This window comes from Salvia hispanica, chromosome 6 (genome assembly GCF_023119035.1).
Source record: "Salvia hispanica cultivar TCC Black 2014 chromosome 6, UniMelb_Shisp_WGS_1.0, whole genome shotgun sequence".
NCBI classification, from domain to species: Eukaryota; Viridiplantae; Streptophyta; class Magnoliopsida; order Lamiales; family Lamiaceae; genus Salvia; species Salvia hispanica.
The window spans coordinates 23,569,932-23,592,883 of NC_062970.1; the positions used below are offsets into that span (position 1 = coordinate 23,569,932).

A 22,952-nucleotide genomic window follows, 5' to 3' on the forward strand; every position below is an offset into this window, starting at 1 on the left:
TTGGTGGAATTCTTTTTCGGTGTTGGATATGATAATCAAACAAAGAGAAGAAAGAGAGCAGCAACAACCAAACCAAGGAGAAGGTGATTCAAAACAAACAATGTGATTTTATTGAGCTTGATTTTGAACTCAAGCATGTTGTGATCAATTATTATATGATGTTATGCAAATAATGCATCTTAGACTTTGCATTGTTATATTTCTATGTTTGGCTCATTGCACATGCTACTTTTGTTTAGAAAACTTAGTGGGAAGTATATATGTCAATAGGAGAGCATTAGGACGCATCCTTAATTAGATTCACAACGTACATCCAATTTTGTGTTTCCACGTGGCACGAAATATGCAATATTATAAATACTAAAATGCAATATACATTTGTGAAGTTGTAGATGGATTTCCGCATATTGTATTTTAGTTATAGGCAAATTGCAATAATATTATTATTGGTGAGTTTTGCATTTTAATATAAATTTTCTACAATGTAAAACAAACTGTATAAATGATGTGTCTATATATAAAATGCAAATTAAACAGTTTATATCTAAAATACAAAACTCAACAATAAACAATGCAATCTGCCTCTAACTAAAATGCAATCTGCCGAAATCCATCTACGGTTTTTACAAATATGTATTGCATTTTAGTGTTTACAATATACCATTTTTGTGTCACGTGGCAGCACAAGATTGGATGTACGTTGTAACTTTAAAATTAGTTATTTTTTGAGCACATCCCTATGTCAATATATTCATTAGGAAGTTCTTAACTTTCAAGAGAAATGAAATTAAAAAATAAGTTAAATATCATTTTGCTTCATAAATATTTTCTAACAAAATATATTGGTGCGCAATGTCAATTTCAATGCTTCTATGAAAAACACATTCGAATCTAGAATTGAGAAATGGTGTTTTTGAGATATTTCTTATTCCTGAAAAGACAACTTCACACTCATCACATCATGCGGCATTATATCAAACATTTATCAGATTTTCTTGGGTATTTCGGCAAACAGTTGAAGCATAATGTCATCCCCTGAATAAATTGTATATGTTGTGTTAGGTCTTGATTTACCTAACAGATTGGTCGACGGAATAATCGAGTTTTGAAAGTGAAGAACAAGAAACCCCAGGTGCTAGGGATTAAAAGTAAATGAACAGTGAATGAGAAAGAATGAATCCTATTTCTCAATGATTAATAATCTATGGAATACTAGAATTTCCAATCCTACACGGTCGACTCTCTTAATACGACTCGGGAAAGAAATGGCCAAAGAAACCAAAGAAGATAATTATAATTCTATTCTTTGACGCAAAGATGATCTTGCAAATAAAGCAAGATATGAAAGGAAAATTAATAGACATATATGGAAAAAAGATAATGGAAAATATTTCAAAGATCATCCCTATATAGAGCTAAAATCCTTGTAATGAGTTGGTCTCGATATTGTGCATTTTTGGACATCCCGGTTTGGGATGTGGGTTTCGCAGCGCTCGGGCTCGGCTGGCGCGAGTTTGTCGTTGCTGTGTTGAGCAGTGGCGGAGCCACGGTGGGGCCAGGGGGGCCCTTGGGCCCCTCACCCATTTGACTTATACTATATATAACTTATGTATGCAACATTTAACAATTGAATCTGTAGTTTGGTTGGATTGAATTCCAGCATACCAACCAGCTTGTTTGGGTTCGATTCCCATATTCAGCATTTTCATTGTATTACTAGTTTTTTTTTTTTTTTTTTGTCTTTTTAGTAATTTCTCTAATAATTGTATACTATAATCTTATAACTAATAATTTTAGTTTATACCATAAATAATTTTTCATGCTAATTTTCTATTGTAATTTTAATCTTATACGTAGCTATTAATTTTGTATAAATAATTTTTTTTGTAAATAAAATTAAATGATTTTAATTTGTATTTAATAATATAAATTACTCTCATCTCTTTAATTCCATGAATATATAAATATTTCATATAATATTATTTGATTTATATTATTTAGAAATCGGTTTTAATCATATCTTGAATAGAAGAAAATAATTTATTAATTCCATAAATACATAGATATATTATTAGTAAAATCAATTTGAATAGTATGTTTTTTATATAAAAAAAAAAACTACTCCCTCCGTTCCTAATAATTCGTCACCATTTGACCGGGCACGAGTTTTAAGAAATGTAATAGAAAGTGAGTTGAAAAAGTGGGTGGCATGTGGATCCTACTTTTATATATTAGTTTTATAATAAAATGTGAGTGTAAAAGAGTTAGTGGAATGTAGGGTCCACTACCAAAAATGATAAAGGTGAAAGGTGATAAATTTTTAGGCACGGACGAAAAAGGAAATAGGTGACAAACTTTCTGGGACGGAGGGAGTATTTTTTAATTTTTTTAATTTCGATGTTAGTACTATATTTTTAAATTTTATTACTTATGTTCTAATTATTTATCTCATTATTCATTTATCTCACATACTACCACTTATGTCGGAGCTGTTTCCGCGTCATTAACACAGAAAAAACTCAACAAAAGTTTTAGCAATAATTTGGGCCTCCCAGGATGAGAATCCTGGCTTCGCCACTGGTGTTGAGTCCCTAACAACTCCCCACGGTTAAATCCATCATGTCCTCAAGGTGGAAATTTAGAACAACAGTGACACGTTTCAATCCCTTTAGGCTATCAATGAATGATAGAGGTGCCCACGGTTCCGGAACCGGTGGTTACAGTTCGGAACCACCGGTTCCGGTTTTGGAAATTGTCGAACCGAAATTGAACCATGAGGGTGTTTCATGGTTACGGTTACGGTTTAGGTTCCAAAACCACCGGTTTCGGTTTCGGTTCCGAAGTGGCAGTTTTCCCGATGGTTTTTTCCGGTATTTCATGGTTCCGGACTGACATTTTTTGCAGTTCCGGGTCGATTTTACGGTTTTCGATGATTTTTCGCGATTCCAATTTGGAACTAGTGGTTTTGGCATGGTTTTGGTTCGAAAATTTTCGAACCCAAACCGAACTAGGGTTCTAAAACGATGATTTCGGTTCGGGTAAATTTTCACAGTTACGGTTTCATGGTTAACCGTTGGCACCGTAAACCTTAGGTACCTCTAATGAATGATTCAACATTCTTTCGGGAGATCTTTACACGTTCTCAAAAATACCTTTAGGAGATCTTTCTCAACTGCTACAGATGCATGACTCAAAATAAGTTCTCATCGGTTTTATAAAGAGCAACCCCATATGAATTGTCAGCAACTATCTTATTAGCATCTAAGCATACCACCTCTATTGTGATTTGAACTGCAAGCGTCTTCTGCACCATTTGAATAAGTGGTGGATCAATCTCAATGCTAAGAGTCTCACTTTTATTAGCTTCTATTCTTGTAATCTCTTTAGCTATTAAATAAGCTTTAGGCTGGCTGGAACATGCAATTGGAATTGGAATTGGAGTCTTCAATTCTAAATCCAATGTTTGGTTCCACGAAAATATGGATTTGGAATTGAATTGCAATTCCAAATCTTCCAATTCCACAATTTTAATTCCATATTAAAAGTAGAAAATTGGAATTCCAAATAGTTATAAAATTATATAATTTCACTATATATCCGCAACACATACTTTGTAACATCCCGAATTTTCGAACCCCAATTTTAGATCCCTAGAATTTTTATTTATGACGTGGGAGACGAGAATTAATTGATGGATGAATCTATTGCATGAGTTTCTTTGACCGAGTCGAGTTTAGGGTTGCGCTGGAAGTTTGAAAAGTCAAACTTGTTGATTATATGATGTGGCATGTGATTAATTAATTTATGAGGTGAATTAATTGTTTAAGAGTGAGTGAGAACATTAGGGAAAATTTCCATAAATACAAGCCACCTAATCCTTGAGATTTTCGAACCCCTTCACTCTTTGGAGAGGGAATTCTATTTTTCCGAATTTAATTTAATTCTTGGGATATTTATCCAAATTAAATCTAAAATCCAATTTATTCCTTATTTCTATGAGAAAATCGACACCCCCTTATTTATTGGTGATTTTCGAAAATCACTCATGTTGGGAAGGAAGTATTATTTTGCTTGCTTAATTGATTCCTTATTTGATTTCCTTCCATACCTAAAATTTAAATATTCTATCAAATATTTCCATACCTCAAGAGATCTTGTCATATCTTATTTTAGTTAATACTAAAATTCCATGCCTTATTTAAAAGGCATAGAACAAGCCTATTTCCAATCCCTAGTTGGGAGAATTCTTATTTTTATTTTGCTCCGTGATATTTTATTCTACTCCGTAAAATAAACAAACGAAATCTTGGCTAATTAGAAGCCAAAGATTTTGAAAATTTCATGCCTTGACGCCCTAGTTCATTTTGCTATGTCTTCTTCCCTACTCCACAATATTTTATTGTGTGGAATCAAATCTTACCAAATATTCTATTTGATTTACCTAAAGATCTTATTGAACTCTATAAATAAGAAGTCAAAAACCTAACCCTAGCCATCACAATTTCGCCCCCTACCCCAAATTTTCGTTCCCTCCCTCTCTCCACTCTCTCTCAATTTTCTTCTACTTTACTCCATTAATCCTTCATCCTTTGAGAAGAATTAGAGTTTGAGCCTCAAGATTTTTGAAGAACCAAGTCTTTACTTCGTTTCTACCGTTCGTTTTTCTCAAAAAGGTATTCTCATATTAATTTTCTTCTTTCTACTCGATTCCTCTTCTTTCTAACCGATTAATCGGTATTCTTGAACCCTCATGCATCTTGTTTGAGTGAAAGTGGGATAAAGGGGATATGGAAATATGTATGCATGTGTGTGTGTGTGTGGTGTGTGTGTGTGTGTGTGTTGTGTGTGTGTGTGTTGGCAAAATACTCTTGTGTGACATATGTTGATGTTAGATCTAGAGTTGAGATGCGAATGGAACTTATGTGATGAATATGGCCTTGATTGATGACGTTAAGATAAATCGATGGGAAAAGGGAAAGCGTTGAGACATGCATGAGTTAGGAGTTTGTGTTGAATCTGATTTGTGATATATGCCTATGTGATTAAAAGGTAAAACCTCAGTTGTGAAGCAGGATAACAAAGGAAAGAACATACTTGAAATCTAAGCAGTCGAGGTGGGCTTTACTCTTAAACTCTTTTATGTGCAAACTTATGAATGTGGAGAAATAAGGGTGGTTTAACTGTTATGCCATGCCTATGTCTGTTTTGTTGTGATATTGTACGCCTGATGCCCAGTTTGAGATTTCGCTCCATTGGCTATAGGGCTATGGATATGTTTAAACGAATTCGGGTCTGAGTACGGGCCGCAAACCCTACCAGGCTTTGTACACGGTGGGATCGGGAGCCGTCCTTGCTAATCGGCCGGTCTCGTGGGCGAAAAGTGTGGCCACACTTTCGTCGCACCATGGAAATGTTGTGATTGTGGAAATTGATGAGAAAAGTGGGGAGTTGTTTGACTGGCCAGTCTATGGAAAATAATTTTGTGATACTCGTGATATTCTCTTATAACTGCTTAAAACTCGAGTTCACTATGGTAAGGGTGGCATAACTTATAAAATGTTTTGGCAACGAGTTCACTGAGTATTTCAAAATACTCAGCCCTGCAAGTGTTTTCCTTATGTGCAGGTTGAATGGCGATGAGCGGTGGCGGGTGTTGAGCATATTAATTAATTAAGATGGGTATTTTTGAACTTCAAGCGTAGTTGTGTCTTCATACATAGCTGCACTTTCTCTTGGTCGTTTCTGCTGAGTTTTTGATACTCTTTAGTATTGTTTTGGATACTTTGCACTTATTCCTTTCGGTTTAGAAGCTTTAGACTTCTTGTGGTTTTCTTGGAAATTATGCTAAACTCTTGAGATTTTTGGTCGTAATTTATGGTACATTTCTTTGACGTATTAAAGCTTCTAGGTTCAACCATTGATTTATTGCTCTGATAGTTTCTTTAAGTACTTTGATCAAAACTCTTTAAATGAAACCCTAGCCTATGTTTACTTCTTTTAAGTCCGTTTTGGTAGCAGTCGCCGCATTTATTGTACCCTAGGGAGGCGGGCTGTTACAGTTGGTATCAGAGCCTCAGTTCTTTCCGCTCTGGACCCAAGAGTCTTTTCAAAAAATTTCTTTCTCTTCTTGTAACCCTTTACTAATGTGCTAAATACGGAAAGCTCAACACCGCAACTCGTCCCGTTCAACCACGAAGAAAGAGGTACGAAATATTGCTGTGACTTATGATTGAAACTTTATGCTCTTGGAAATTTTGGTGGAAAATGTCATTGTTATGAACATAGAAAGCATGCCATAGGATGACTCCTAGAAGTTTGGAAATACTATGTACTTGTGAAGCGATGCTTCTAGAATGATGGTTCGTTGAATACTGTTTGTGAACTTGCAAAATTGTGGAATGCGAATGTGATTACGTGAGATTATGTTGCAATGTTTGCAACACTTAGACCTGAACTTCTTGGAACCTAGCATGACTTAGCTATACAATCACAACGCTTATGTCAACAGTAGAACCACGAAGCGACTAGTATGAGACTTCAAGCTATGCTTGAAATTATCGAGTGCAGAGGACAACCGCGATATCACTTTCCTGAGTGATAGAACCAACAAAAAAAATATATATATATCTCGAACTTTGGTGTATCCTTACAATGGTGAGATCATACCTAAGATCTAATAAAACTATGCAGTCTTGCATACCATGCCAAAGTAGCGACGCGACACAAATACGACGACGTTTACGACACATAAAGACCACGTGTATAATGGCAATCGAAAAAGACTATGTGACATGGCAAGAAGAAGACTTTGAAGATACGACCATCAAAAATAGTTAATTTCGACGATACGATGAATCTCAACTTGGAATCCACGGTTTCGTAGAACGACGTTGCCATGATCAGGCTCGGGAGAAATGTGCAAGGAAGTGCGACCTTCGTAGTTAAAATGACCGATTTTTAAATCAACAATACTTACTTGGATCCTAAGTTCTTTTCGGGATGTTTTGAATAACCATGAGCCCTTATCTATTTAAACACCTTGGTTGACTCACAATTTGCAAGTGACGTCCCTTATTTCTTTTCCTATATCGAGTCATGACTCACTTGGCTTGAAAATTTGTGTTTGCCCTTGTAACTTTGGACATCTTGATTGAGTAGACTTCTTTAATTCGTCATTCATAAGGACGATATTTGATTATATGAGCTTCCCTCATTGAACTTCATTCCTAAAGTTGTTTGTAGTTATGACCTTCAGTATGATCACATCTCCAGACCTGTTTTCTTCAAAAGATGGAATATTCTTCTTGGAATTTTTGTTCACCTCTTCATTTCTCCAGTTCTTTCTTGCAGAAGTGAAATTCTTTTTTAGCTCAATGATTTTTCTTTCTTCAACACCAAGTTAAGGCTATCATGTTCTCTTCTTCCTTAACGGGTCGATCGTATTAAATTTCTAAAAAGTTCCATTCACTTTGAGTTGTCTTTAACAAACCGCGAATCCATTGATGTGATTCCATTTTTCAATAACGTGATGTCGTTGAACCATTTTAGTGCTACTTCATGACATTATGTCTATGTTTCTAAATCCTGCCACAACTGATTATTTTAGGCCTCGACATGTTTGAACGATATCATTCATTGCTGTCCGGAATTTTTTTTCAAATTTTGATCAGTCTGCTATGGAATTTGAGATTTATTGCAGTTTCATCCTGTTTTCATGACCTATCCCATGTTCTTTCGAGCTCTCGTCAGAAGTAAATTCTCAAGCTCTATGGGTTTTACTTGATACCTCTAAACCATTTAATTCTCAGAATGGACGAGTTAAGTTCAATGGAACTTAGTCCTTGCTTTGTTTCAAACCAATTGTCAATGATGAGATTTGAAAGTGTCGAGCTAGAAGTGTTATTCTTGTTTCCTTGATTAAGTTTGGAGCCTTTCTGATGAAAGACATTTTGTGGTGCTTCTTCGAGTTGAAATCGGTCCATATCCAAGTTAAGACTGTTTGATTAAATTTTGAGTTTTTAATACATATTCTGAGTTCTTGATGCGACACGGCAAGGGAAGGCGAAAGCTTAATCTTTTAAGATACACGTGGGAAATAAGTTTTACAGACAGACACGCGCTGAAATGATACACCAACAAGAGGTGTAGACATGACCAATAGAACGAGACGAGAAATATTTCGCATTTACGAACTGCTTATAACGAGCTGCTAAGAAATTGAATGTCGTGTTATGTACATAGATAATAGAAATCTCTCGAACATGCTCGAACGTAGAAATCGTACTAGGAGAACTTAAGTTAGTCGCTCACGATCTGCGAGTTATGGCGATGGGAGATATCGACGTAATCTTAGGAATGGACTGGTTGACCGCGAACTTTGCGACGATTCGTTGTAAGGAGAGGCAGATATCCCTACAAGCTCCGGGTACGGAACCCATCGTGTACCACGGAATCTCGATGAACCGGCGAACCGCCATAATCTCCGCGTTACAAGCCACCGCGATGATGAAGAAAGGACGCCCTGCCTACCTTGTCTATCTCCACGGAGAAGAGAAGGAGGAAAGGAGGCTCGAAGACGTCGCTGTCGTACGAGATTTTCCAGACGTTTTTCCCGAGGTGTTACCTGGACCGCCGCCGGATAGGCAGTTAGAATTCACGATCGACCTTGAACCTGGAGCCGCACCTGTATCCAAGGCACCGTACCGAATGGCGCCTAAGGAATTGGAAGAACTCAAGATACAACTACAAGAGCTCATGGATTTAGGTTTCGTTAGGCCCAGTGTTTCGCCATGGGGCGCACCGGTGCTCTTCGTTAAGAAGAAAGACGGGTCAATGAGAATGTGTATCGACTATAGAGAGTTGAACAAATTGACCCTCAAGAACAAGTACCCACTGCCGAGGATAGACGACCTGTTCGATCAACTCCGAGGAGCCGGCGTGTTTTCTAAGATGGATTTAAAGTCCGGATACCACCAGCTGAGAGTTCGAAAGGAGGATATACCTAAGACCGCATTCCGTACCAGATATGGTCACTATGAGTTCGTCGTGATGCCGTTCGGTCTGACGAATGCCCCCGCGGTATTTATGGACTTGATGAACCGGGTATTTCACCCATACTTGGATAAGTTCGTCCTAGTGTTCATAGATGACATTCTAGTCTACTCGAAGGACGAGAAGGAGCACGCAGAGCATCTACAAATCGCGTTGGAGACGTTGAGGACCGAGAAGCTGTATGCCAAATTCAGCAAGTGTGAATTCTGGCTGAAGGAAGTGAACTTTTTAGGACACATTGTGTCGGCAGAAGGAATCCGAGTGGACCCCGCCAAGGTTGAGGCGGTACAACAATGGAAGTCGCCTTCGACACCAAACGAGATTCGGAGTTTCCTAGGCTTGGCAGGATACTACCGAAGGTTCATAGAAGGGTTCTCCAAGATAGCGAGACCGATGACCCAGCAGCTCAAGAAAGGAATCAAGGTGAACTGGACGCCGGAGTGTGAAGCGAGCTTCCAACTCTTGAAGGAGAAATTGACCACCGCACCAGTGTTAGCTGTGCCAGAGCTTGGAGTGAACTACGTAGTCTACACCGACGCTTCGAAGGTCGGATTAGGATGCGTGTTGATGCAGAACAACAAGGTGATCGCCTACGCGTCACGACAATTGAAACCGCACGAGTTGAACTACCCCACCCACGATTTAGAGTTAGCCGCAGTAGTACATGCCCTAAAGATTTGGAGGCACCATCTCTACGGAGTTAGGTGTGAAATCTTTACGGATCATAAGAGTTTGAAGTACTTTTTCGAGCAGAAGGACCTGAACATGCGACAACGAAGGTGGCTCGAGCTGGTGAAGGACTACGATTGTGGCATCAACTACCACCCTGGCAAGGCAAACATAGTGGCAGATGCTTTAAGCCGTAGAGACCATTCGCAACTCGCTGCTTTTCTGACAGAAGAGGAAAGTTTGGTACGAGAGTTGAGTAAGTTGCGAATAGAAGTAGTAAGGACACCCGAAACCGTGAAGGGCCGAATCACCGCGTTAGTAGTAAAGCCTAATCTAAGGACGAGGATCGTTGCAGCACAACGGATGGATGCGAAGTTGGAGGAGATTCGAGTCGAAGTAAGGACCGGTGAATCCGGAAGTTTTAGCGAGGCTTCCGACAACGCTCTCACCTTTGAAGGGAGATTGTGCGTGCCGGACGACGAAGGACTCAAGAACGAGATCATGAGTGAAGCTCACGAAACCCCATACACTGCTCACCCCGGGAGTACAAAGATGTACCAGGATCTGAAAAAGTCCTTTTGGTGGAACGGCATGAAGAGGGATGTCGCACAATTTGTGAAGCGCTGCTTAGCCTGCCAACAGGTGAACGCCTTACACCAACGACCGTACGGGAAGCTACAACCGCTTGAGATACCCGAGTGGAAATGGGAGCACATCGCCATGGATTTCGTGACGGCGTTGCCAAGGACCCTAAAAGGGAACACCGCGATCTGGGTGATCATAGATCGACTTACCAAGAGTGCGCACTTCATACGATTCTCGTGACCCATGGATGGGATAGTCTAGCTCGGATCTACATTCAAGAGATCGTGCAATTACATGGAGTCCCAGTGATGGTTACGTCTGATCGTGACCCGAAGTTCACCTCGAAGTTTTGGATTGGTCTACAGCGCGAGCTTGGAACACGCTTAAACTTTAGCACGGCTTTTCACCCACAGTCCGATGGACAATCCGAAAGAACGATACAAACTCTCGAGGATATGCTAAGAGCCGTGGTGCTCGACCGACGCGGAAGTTGGGAGACCGCACTCCCTCTGATCGAATTCGCTTACAACAACAGCTTTCAAGCAACGATTGGCATGGCGCCGTATGAAGCACTTTATGGGAGGAAGTGTAGATCTCCGCTCTATTGGGATGAAGTTGGCGAACGAAGGGCACTTGGACTCGATACAGTCAAAGAGATGGTCGAAATTGTTCGACAGATCCGCGCAAGGATGAAAGAAGCCCAGGACAGACAAAAGTCGTACGCCGACGTCCGACGGACGGACTTACAGTTCCACACTGGCGATAAAGTTTTCCTCAAGGTATCCCCGTCGAAAGAGATAACGCGTTTTGGGGTTAAAGGGAAACTGAAACCGCGTTTTATCGTACCGTACGAAATTCTTGAAGGAGTAGGACCCGTAGCTTATCGTTTAGCGCTGCCGCCCATCCTTGGGAATGTGCACAACGTCTTTCATGTGTTGCAGTTGCGAAAATACGTATTCGATCCAAACCATGTGATTCGCTACGAGGAAGTTGCCATAAACCCGGATCTGAGCTACGAGGAACAACCCCAGATGATCTTGGATCGAAAGGTCCAAACCTCGAGAAATAAATCTACTGCCTTCGTGAAGATACAATGGAGAAACCACGGGCCCGAAGAAGCCACGTGGGAGCTTGAGGATAAGATGATGGTACTATACCCGTAACTCTTTCCATAAAGGCACCAAATTTCGGGACAAAATTTCTTTTAAAAATGGTAGGATGTAACATCCCGAATTTTCGAACCCTAATTTTAGAGCCCTAGAATTTTTATTTATGACGTGGGAGACGAGAATTAATTGATGGATGAATCAATTGCATGAGTTTCTTTGACCGAGTCGAGTTTAGGGTTGCGTTGGAAGTTTGAAAAAGTCAAACTTGTTGATTATATGATGTGGCATGTGATTAATTAATTTATGAGGTGAATTAATTGTTTAAGGGTGAGTGAGAACATTAGGGAAAATTTCCATAAATACAAGCCACCTAATCCTTGAGATTTTCGAACCCCTTCACTCTTTGGAGAGGGAATTCTATTTTTCCGGATTTAATTTAATTCTTGGAATATTTATCCAAATAAAATCCAAAATCCAATTTATTCCTTATTTCTATGAGAAAATCGACACCCCCTTATTTATTAGTGATTTTCGAAAATCACTCATGTTGGGAAGGAAGTATTATTTTGCTTGCTTAATTGATTCCTTATTTGATTTCCTTCCATACCTAAAATTTAAATATTCTATCAAATCTTTCCATACCTCAAGAGATCTTGCCATATCTTATTTTAGTTAATACTAAAATTTCATGCCTTATTTAAAAGGCATAGAACACGCCTATTTCCAATCCCTAGTTGGGAGAATTCTTATTTTTATTTTGCTCCGTGATATTTTATTCTACTCCGTAAAATAAACAAACGAAATCTTGGCTAATTAGAAGTCATAGATTTCGAAAATTTCATGTCTTGACGCCCTAGTTCATTTTGCTATTTCTTCTTCCCTACTCCACAATATTTTATTGTGTGGAATCAAATCTTACCAAATATTCTATTTGATTTACCTAAAGATCTTATTGAACTCTATAAATAAGAAGCCAAAAACCTAACCCTAGCCATCACAATTTTTGCCCCCTACCCCAAATTTTCGTCCCCTCCCTCTCTCCACTGTCTCTCAATTTTCTTCTACTTTACTCCATTAATCCTTCATCCTTTGAGAAGAATTAGAGTTTGAGCCTCAAGATTTTTGAAGAACCAAGTCTTTACTTCGTTTCTACCGTTCGTTTTTGTCAAAAAGGTATTCTCATATTAATCTTCTTCTTTCTACTCGATTCCTTTTCTTTCTAACCGATTAATCGGTATTCTTGAACCCTCATGCATCTTGTTTGAGTGAAAGTGGGATAAAGGGGATATGGAAATATGTATGCATGTGTGTGTGTGTGTGTGTGGCGTGTGTGTGTGCGTGTTGTGTGTATGTTGGCAAAATACTCTTGTGTGACATATGTTGATGTTAGATCTAGAGTTGAGATGCGAATGGAACTTATGTGATGAATATGGCCTTGATTGATGACGTTAAGATAAATCGATGGGAAAAGGGAAAGCGTTGAGACATGCATGAGTTAGGAGTTTGTGTTGAATCAGATTTGTGATATAGGCCTATGTGATTAAAAGGTGAAACCTCGGTTGCAAAGCAGGATAACAAAGTAAAGAACATACTTGAAATCTAAGCAGTCGAGGTGGGCTTTACTCTTAAACTCTTTTATGTGCAAACTTATGAATGTGGTGAAATAAGGGTGGTTTAACATCTTGTTCTTCTTTTCCAAAGCCTCGCGGGCTGCCCTTTCCGCATCTCTCTCGTCCATCAACATCTTGACCATCTCCTGCAATTTTTCGAGTTCCGTTTTGTCACCCATCGATCCTGATCCTTTTTCACTCCTTATTTTCCTACGAGTTCTTTCAAGTTCTAAATTGAGCGGTTCTAGGCTGTCCTTCCCAGAGCGTGTTCGCATACAAAACCTGCAAGAATCAAAAACAAAAACAAATTAAAAACTAAAAATAAAAACTGAAAGCAATTAAATTCAAAAGTAGTAAAATTATCCGTTTGAAGATATCACTCCAAAGTGAATTGTCTTCCCCGGCAACGGCGCCAAAAACTTGATGCACTATTTTTTAGCACTAAATAAACCTGCAAGTATATAGAGTATATATAGTATAGCCAAAGGTCAGTACCGGATATCGAACACGGGGAAGGCAAACACAAAGTGTCTATCCTCTACTAAGACTCAATTACTATCTAGAAAAGCAGTAGGTTTTGGAAAAACTTTTGAAAACTAAAAACAATAAAAAGCATATAACAACTAAATGCAAATAAAACACGGAGATAATCGATAGAGATAAGAGAATCCCAGGGATGTGTGTTCACAGTTATGGTTATACAAGTTCCAAACTACAATACCCTAGCACAGTTATTACTTTGATAGAACGAGTCACCTAACTTATGCTCATGCGATGCAAACGTTGATTACAAAATTAGGGTTATCAATCATAACATGTAACTCCATAAAGCTCCTAAGACCCTTGAAAAGACCTCACTCTCAATTAACAGTGTCGTTTTAAGAGAAGCTAACTGTACCGTCTACAAAGTGAATCTAACTCGCTAGAACTCTGTCACAGTTATGAAGCAAGCTATATTAAATCATGCAAGATTGTGTCACTCAATTATGTAGCATCGAAACTACTTAGGGAAGAAACAAAGTAAAAACAAAACGGATATTAAATAGAAAAAGGAATTGTATAACCAAAGTCGTTACTAACACATCCCTAGGTTGAATCCTTGTCGTTCTTGATGTTCTTGAAATAAGCTAAACACATAGATTGAAGGGAAGACAATTTGAACATAAAACTAAAGCAAATAAAACCCATTGGTTGAATCCTTGTCGTTCTTGATGTTCTTGAAATCCTTCTCCAACTCCTTGCACAAGTGAAGTACTCTAGCTCTTGATCTCTATGAATTGTTTTGCAAGTAGAAGCTCTCTCTTTTTAATGAAGCTTGAGGTCTTATTTATAGGGGAAAGCCAATCCTTGTTGGAGAAAGAAAAGATCTTCAAAATATGGTAAATCTTGGAGCAAATCTAGGAAATCTCGGATTCGCCGCCTTTCTCCGGCGGTCGCCGCATTGGAGTCCAGAGAGTCTATTTCCTCGGCGGCAAACCACCGCACGACTTCCCGCGGTCGCCGGGCGAGACTTCTCTTCCAAGCGTATTTTTTCGAGGCGGACCGCTGCATTGATCTGCCCGTCGGGCGCCGGCGATGGCCGGTCGCCGTCTGACTCCAGATTTCCAGACTTTGCCTTTTGGCTTCCTTTTTCGGCTCAATTATGCACGTTTCTCACAAAACACGTCAAAATACCAAAATAGACAAAATATGCTAATAATGTACGTGTAGAGTGACTTTGACATTAAAAACGGACCAAATAACGGCCTTAAAATAGTGCAAAATCCGAGCGTATCAGACACCAACCAATTCAATCCACTTTTCTTTAAATTTTTTTAAACCCGCGCACACACTAAATGTGACACTTAATGTGGGACGGAGGTAGTATAATTCAATTCCTTCCAATTCAATTCCATTGAATTTCAATTCCAATTCAATTTCGATTCCGTGTACCAAATGGAGCCTTAGTGAATTGCAGCATAAAGTGCAAAGCTGGACCTTAATCAGGCACTTACAACCCTTGGCAATATGTTTTGCCTACATATATGCAGATCCCCATTAATGAGTCGCAACAGTTATATAAATTGTTAAAAGCATCTAAGTCTGATTTGTGGGCAGGGTATGATTATTTTGAGTTGTCAACAAATGCTCGACTATTGAATATGAAGTTCGAATATCAACGTCTCACCGAGCTGTCAAATTATGCCAATTTATGGAGGAGCATCTGCTGAAATTGAATCGTATGTCTAACAACTTTTTATAAGTGCAAGAAACAAATGCATGTTCTAAAGATATATCGTTGCTCGAAAAGGTACATAATCTATTGGAGAGAAGACGAGAACGGAGAATATGACTGAATGCAAAGTTTTTTGGTCAGGCTAGACTATAAAGGTTTACGACAATAGTCTATTAAAGAAGATATAGTATAGGACTCCCTCCGTCCCCCAATACAAGGCCAATTTTGACCGGGCACTAATTTTAAGAAATGTAGTAGAAAGTGAATGGAAAATACGGTCCTACTTTTATATATTAGTTGTATATTGAAATGTGAGTGAAATAAATTTAGTGGAATGTAGTCCATTACCAAAAGTAGTAAGAAATTAAATGGGACATTTATTGGAGGATGGATGAAAATAACAAAATGGGACACTTATTGGTGGGACGAAGGGAGTACTATTTTCCTCTAGGCCCAAGATTAAAACAATTGTACTCCCTCCGTCCCACAAAAGATGTCACACTTTCCTTTTTAGTTTGTCCCACAAAAGATGTCACATTTCTCTTTTTGGAAAAAGTTCTCTCTCACATGAATATAAAAATTATATTTTCTCTCTCCATTTAACACACAAAACAAAACCTCCTAAAATTCAGTGTCGTCCCACAAGTGTGACATCTTTTGTGGGACGGGAGGGAGTATGCATTTGAAGTCACAGATCAATCCATGCGTTGGTATATAGAACACACCCAGACGACTCCAAGAGAGATGCATTTGAAGGCGTACAACTAGTCAGTTGTACGCCTTCGTCTTCGACGATCATGTTGTGCATGATAATGCAGGCGTACATTATTTGGGAAACGCATTTGACATCCCACAAACGCGTTGGACCCTTAATTGCCGCTCATCGAGACTGGAGCACACCAAATGCGCGCTCCACGTCCTTGCGCGCCGACTCCTGTCGTTCCGCAAAGTAGGCCTTCTTGTCATCCGCCGCGTGCACGATCGTCTTCACAAAGACGGGCCACCTATGGTATATCTCATGCACAAGTAGTAGCACATATCATGCCTGAAACGGCTAGGCCGATGCCCTACGACACTTCTCGTTGAAGAGGGCGACGAGTTGAGGTCGTTGTTCGACCCGGCTACCCCAAAATACGCATGTCAGATCCACAGCCGGTAATAGCTACGGCCTCGAGGATCATCGTGGGATTCTTTTACTTGTAGCCGGTCGTGTAGGCCCCTTCCAGGCAGTCGGACAGCTTCTTCCACTCCCAATGCATACAATCTATGCCGCCTAACATCCCGCGCATCGTGCCTCGAAGCGGAAATAAAGATATCGACGCTCCAACTCGTCAACGATACGCATAAACAACTCCCTGCGCATTCTAAAACGCCGCCCGAACATGTTTGCGCGGAAACCGCGGGTCCAGGGCGAAGTAGTCGTCATATAGCCGCTGATGTGCAGCTACGTGATCCCGATCAATCATCATAGCTCGGCGGTGGACAACCGGTGGAGGGCGAGGAGTATCGCCTGCTGTTCCACCCTTCGCATGTACCGCTCCATCTCGCGGTTCATGTAGGCCTCCATAGCCTCGTTCATCCGTCGTTCGTACTCCTCAAGCATCCCCACCACTACCACCACTTGCTACCACCCGCGTTACTCATCGCTCGATGATGCTCTTGTACAGAAATTTAGAGAGAGAGAAAACTCGTTAAAACAAGTGGTGCAAATGAAAATGAAATTAAAATCGCGTTTATATAGGTTTTCAAACATTAAAAAAAAAAAACGAAAAAGGGCGCTGGCCGATCGGCACGCCACAATGGCGGCCAGCGCATCGGCCAACGCCAGCCAATCGGCTAGCCCACGCCGATTTTCTCGCCGATATCGGGCTGACCGCTTGCAATGGTTCGGCTAGCCGATCGGCTAGCGACGCGAATCGGCTAGCCGGTTGGCTAGCCGGCACTGTGGATGCTCTTATGGTCTCTCCATCCCACTGTTAACAGGTATCTCCCAAACTGGTTCACAACTATTAACAGTGGCATAACTAAGATTAACAGGTAACTCCATACATTTATCGTTGTGAACTATTTATTTGGGATGAACGAAAAAAGAATTTAGCCTATTTTTATGGAACGGAAAGAGTATTACAATTACAAATAAAAATAAAAATATATTCAATATAAGTTTGGGAGAGAGTTAATTTCAGAACTCGCAATACAAAATACCGAGAATATCCCTGACGTGTATTATACAAACCCCTTTTCTTGTCGACGGAGCCTCCAACGTTGGCCTTACTCCTCCGTTGATCTGAGAGAAGAAGATGCAGAGCGCTGCTATCACATTTGCCCCTTCTCTCTCTCTGTCCACCCGTCCCCGCACCCTTCCCAATGGAAACCTCCATTTTGCCCCTCTTGTCTCCACCTCCGCCCCAAGGCCAAAATCCAACTCGATTTGGTGCTCGCTGAACCACAACAGCTGGCTGTCCCTGTCCGGGCCCCAATCTGATGGAATTTTGGCTCGGGCAACACCTGATAACGCTGGGCCGACCGAGATCCCGAATCCGAAGAGCTCCGCCGTGGATACGCTGGTGCTCGGAAGTCTGTTCGGCCTCTGGTACCTCTTTAACATCTACTTCAACATCTACAACAAACAGGTACTCCACTTCTTTTGTTTCTCTATTCTCCTTTTTCATTTCTATAAATTTTATAAAAAATACTTTAATTGAACATTAACTGACTGAGAAAGTGAGTTTTTTTTTCCCGCTATGATTTGATTTAGTTGTTAGGGGTGCATTGTGCCTTTATGCCTTTTCGATTCATGTTGAAGTGATTTACCCGAATGTTTTAAGTACTTTTAGGATGCCTTTCTAGAGTAGAGTAGAAAGAGTTTAATAGTTATAACGCAATGTACTTTTAGTCTATTTTGATCTTTTTAAACTGAAGTGATTCCAGGAAGGATCTTAGATTCATGTCTTGTGGTCTATTTTGATCTTTTTAAACTGAAGTGATTCCAGGAAGGATCTTAGATTCATGTCTTGTGGTTATTTGTGTCTATACTAATACTATGAATCAGAGTTAGGAAGAATGTGGCTTAAATTAACAAACAATTCTTGTTTTATTTTTAAGTTGGCTTAGAAATTAGAATTGTATGCAGTTGAGTACAATTTTAGTATCACAGTTTTGAAAAAACTCTTTTCAGATTTAAAGCATCTCATGTCAGAGTGTATTCATTTTCCCTTTTTTAGGGGATGGTGCAATGTTTTGGTGTTGTCATTAAATGAGTGGCGAAATTTTGAGATGATGACTATTTCATACAGAACTTTGAGCTTGTGGAAATCAGATATCATCTAAATTCATTGTTGAGTATGGTGTTACTAGTGTAAGCGATGATGATGATGATGATGATGATGATGATGGTGCTTTTTGTTAGGTTCTCAAAGCTTTTCACTACCCGATGACGGTAACCCTTGTGCAATTTGCGGTCGGAAGTGTGCTTGTTCTTACAATGTGGACTTTAAATCTGTATAAGCGGCCTAATATCAGTGGATCCCAGGTACTTCATGAACACTTGTTGGATAAATTGAAATCAGTTTACTTCTTGGATTAATTATGATCATGGGTCCAAATTTGACAGCTTGCTGCAATTCTTCCATTAGCAATGGTTCATACACTAGGCAATCTCTTCACGAATATGAGCCTTGGCAAAGTTGCAGTTTCATTCACTCATACAATCAAAGCCATGGAGCCTTTCTTCTCTGTGGTCCTCTCTGCCATGTTCTTGGGAGAGGTGAGACATCCCTGTGCTCTCAAAAATCTGTTCAAGGATTCCCAGTTGTAGCATAAATGTGTTTGCGAAGCTTGACAAAGTTTTTCACTTAATGGCATATGGAAAATGGAAAACTTGTATAACGATACAGGAATAGGTCACATGTTAATGTATGAATATTGGTATTATAACTATTAATTTTGTGTAACATTGCTATTTCATATCCTGGAAGAATTTTCTTGGATGAACACGGTTGGTAAGATAGTTACTGGTTTTCAACATGTAATGTTCTTAATTCTGGTATCTTGTAAAAGTTTTTGACTTTTGCTTGTAAACTAATGATATGTAAATTGTAATATAGGTGCCTGTTGCATTGGTTGTGTTCTTTTATGTTTGGACTATGCAGTTTATATAATACTTTGCTTTGTACCTCTGTTTGGGCAGTTTCCCACACTCTGGGTAGTTTCGTCGCTTATGCCAATTGTTGGTGGAGTAGCTTTGGCATCGATGACTGAGGCCTCTTTTAATTGGTAAAGAATCACACTAACATATTACTAAAAATCACTAATTAATTTTGCCATTGCCTTTTGTCCAAAATTATCTGCTAATCCATTTCTTAGTTTGTGATTTACTCACAATCTTTGCACTATCTTCATTTTCTTAGGGCTGGCTTTTGGAGTGCTATGGCCTCAAATTTGACTAATCAATCGCGAAATGTCCTTAGCAAAAAGTTTATGGTAAAGAAAGAGGTATGCTTTCTACTTGAATAGCTGTATTTGGTTAAGAAAGAGGTATGTTTTCCAGTTCTGAAGAAGGTTATGTAATATTATAGTGAACTGATTAGTACCTCTGGTGAGCTTTTACAATTTGTTCAAAATTTCTGCTGGTGTGATTTCACCGAAATTATGCTTTTTCAGTATCTACGTGTGCTTGTTGAAAAAAATACTGTAGTAGATATTTTACATACTTTCTGTCAGCTTTTCCCAAAATGGTGCTTCATATCAATTTTTCTTCATGCAGGATTCCTTAGACAATATCACTCTGTTCTCAATAATTACCATCATGTCCTTCTTCTTGATGGCACCTATTGCCTTTTTCATGGAAGGCTTCAAGCTTACACCCTCATACCTTCAGGCTACTGTAAGTAAATATAGAAAGCCTGACTTTCTTTTACGTAATATGAAACCTGCATTTCTTTAGTAGCGATTTATTATTATTAATTTCTGCTAGTCATGGCTAACGACGTTTATTTATGAGAACGGTTATTTTTTTTCTTTTCTATTGGCAGGGGGTGAATGTCAATCAGCTTTACACTAGGTCTCTCATTGCAGCTCTGTGCTTCCATGCATATCAACAGGTAGTCATTATTAGAAGATATTTTTTCACATCAATAGCATTTTCTTCATCAAAGTCATATGCTTATATTTACATGTCATGTCTACTGTCTATTGTTAAACTTTTACGCTTAGCATTGTGGGAAATGCATTTTAGTTGATGGATGCCAATTTGTGGGGGGCTGAGTAAAATCTGTAGTAGTTTGTTAAGTATGTAATTGTGTTATACGTGTGTGGTTTAGTGTATATGTTTCTAGTTTTTACAAATGTGGTTATTAAGATAAGGTGATATGGTGAAAGAATAGGCTTATTGATGGAAGAGTGATGATTTTTGGCATATATGCACTGAGTTTCGTTATGGAAGATCTTTTTATACGCTAGAAGATTTTCGAACCTAAATTTACCGAAAGTGCTAGGGCTCCCTTTTGATTGTTATGCTTCTGGTTATGTCTATGGCATTTCCTTATTGATTAGCATTGATGATTATTGTTACAGTCAACCTAGCATTGATGTGTTTGTGCTGTGTGTGAGACTGGCAAAATGGTCATGTTTTAGTTTGACACGTATCTTATATCGAAGTTTCTATTCAAAATTTTGTGTTGAAGGTTATGTTTTGTTCAAGTTCTGACGAGAGTTGTGTGTGCAGGTCTCGTACATGATCTTGCAGCGCGTATCTCCTGTCACTCATTCTGTGGGCAACTGTGTTAAGCGGGTGGTGGTAATTGTCACTTCGGTTCTCTTCTTCCGCACACCCGTCTCACCTATCAACTCCCTAGGTACAACCAATCTTTCTTAGGAGTTGGGTGACAGATAAAATGAAATAGTTGATGTGATCTTTGAAAAAACTGAATCTCGAATGTACGTTGTCTGGGTGCAGGTACTGGAGTAGCCCTCGCTGGAGTGTTCTTGTATTCGAGAGTGAAGCGCATTAAGCCGAAGCCCAAGACGGCTTGAAGTTTTAGTGCTGGATCAAAATTTTGTTTTGTTTTGTTTTGTTTTGTTTTGTTGATGATTCTGTTGGTAGAATAGACTAGAAAATCAACCATTGTTGTATGCTGCTTGCCAGTACAAGGTGTTTATCACGGTTTTTGCTACTAATAGGTAGGGGTGGGTAGGTACGATATACCGTATCGAAACCACCATACCGTATACCTTACCGTAAATACGGTATGCGAAAAAGTCATACTTTTACTTTACCAAAGTTTTCAGTATACCTTATTTTCAGTATGATGAATTTCCATACCGATACCGTATCTCATTTTCAGTATACCGTACCGAAGTTCTGTATACCTTACGTTTGCGGACTTTTCAACATCAATTAAAATAGAAAATTAGAGTTTTTAGAATATTATTTATATTTTATAATTTTAAAAATAAATTAAATATAATTTATCATAATTATATTTATATTTCACAATAGATTTTATAATTTAAAAATATATTTTATATATAATTTTGTTTATATTTTGTGGTATATACCTTAGTTTACGGTATATATCGAATTTCGGTATGCAGCGGTATACCGCGGTATTTGAAAATTCATACCGTTATCTTACCGGAATCTTTCGGTAAGATATCATACCGTACCGAAAAATTCGGTATTTTTGATATTTTTTCGGTACGATAAGGTCGTGACGGACCAGAGGTTTCCCCACTCTTTCGAGTGTTGTGATGGTTTTCGTATGTAATTTGGAGTGTATCCAACCGATCAGGAAGAGATTCCCGACCCAGCTGAGTCGTTGGTACTATAACCGGGACCTGGCTTCAAACAAGTTTCCTCAACCCATTTCTACTGATTAGTATAATGGAGGTAAGGGTCGATTCCCACGAGCATGGACACGTTTTGATAACTGCGGTGACTTTCCTGGGTGTTTTGGTTAGCTACCACGCTTGGGTTGAGATTTTACCTAAACAGGAAATAAAGGTGGTACTCTACTGACTAGTAGGCGTGAAAATAACAGACATGTGGGAGTGTTCATGAAAATAGGGGACAATGTGTCTCAGAGGCATATGAAAAGTAAACAGTTACTAAAAGGGGAAATTTAGACTGCAAGGCATATTTGGTGGCTGGGTAGTTCTTTGACAGGTCTGGGCAGTACATCTGAAAAGTAGGGAACAAAAGCAAAAGTATTTAAAAGTAAAGTGGTTCAAACTAAAGTTGATTTTACGTTTTCTTCTTCACCAAGTATTAACAGAATAGATCAGATAAACACAAACACCATGACTGAACTTCAGATTCACAAATTCAAACTTAAGATCCATCGATTTAAATGCTCAAACTTAAATTAAACAGTGAAACTGCAACTTTACTTCTACTGACTGACATGCAAGGTGGTAATCACGGCGCAGAAAAGAAACTCATGCACGAAAACTTGACTAAACATAGCTACAACTTTGAATGAAGCAAACTCGAACCAAAGTGACATGCGAAATAGAAACTTCATAATGTAAAAGTTGGAAAATAACAAAGTACTTCAAAAGAGCACAACGATGAGTGTTTGCAAATAACTAACGATGAAAACAAGTAAACTTTAAACTAGGAAAGCGATTAAGATTGTTTGTGTCACTCCGGGCGATGATACTACTACACTGCTACGATAACTGGCTGGAACGGCGGACTGATGACTTCTCCGG

General features: G+C 39.1%; 2 protein-coding genes across 2 annotated transcripts; both read left to right on the forward strand.

Moving 5' to 3' along the window:
* Positions 1-10,859: 10,859 nt before the first annotated feature.
* On the forward strand, positions 10,860-11,468 carry LOC125194967. The gene has a single exon (XM_048093179.1). The coding sequence runs from the start codon at positions 10,860-10,862 to the stop codon at positions 11,466-11,468; it is 609 nt and encodes a 202-aa protein (XP_047949136.1).
* A 6,015-nt stretch (positions 11,469-17,483) lies between these two features.
* On the forward strand, positions 17,484-21,514 carry LOC125192518 (triose phosphate/phosphate translocator, non-green plastid, chloroplastic-like). Its single transcript, XM_048090116.1, has 9 exons — positions 17,484-17,872; positions 18,649-18,771; positions 18,853-19,005; positions 19,429-19,514; positions 19,649-19,733; positions 20,005-20,124; positions 20,273-20,341; positions 20,965-21,094; positions 21,196-21,514. The coding sequence occupies exons 1-9, from the start codon at positions 17,540-17,542 to the stop codon at positions 21,270-21,272; spliced, it is 1,176 nt and encodes a 391-aa protein (XP_047946073.1). The 5' UTR covers positions 17,484-17,539; the 3' UTR covers positions 21,273-21,514.
* The last annotated feature ends 1,438 nt before the right edge of the window (positions 21,515-22,952 follow it).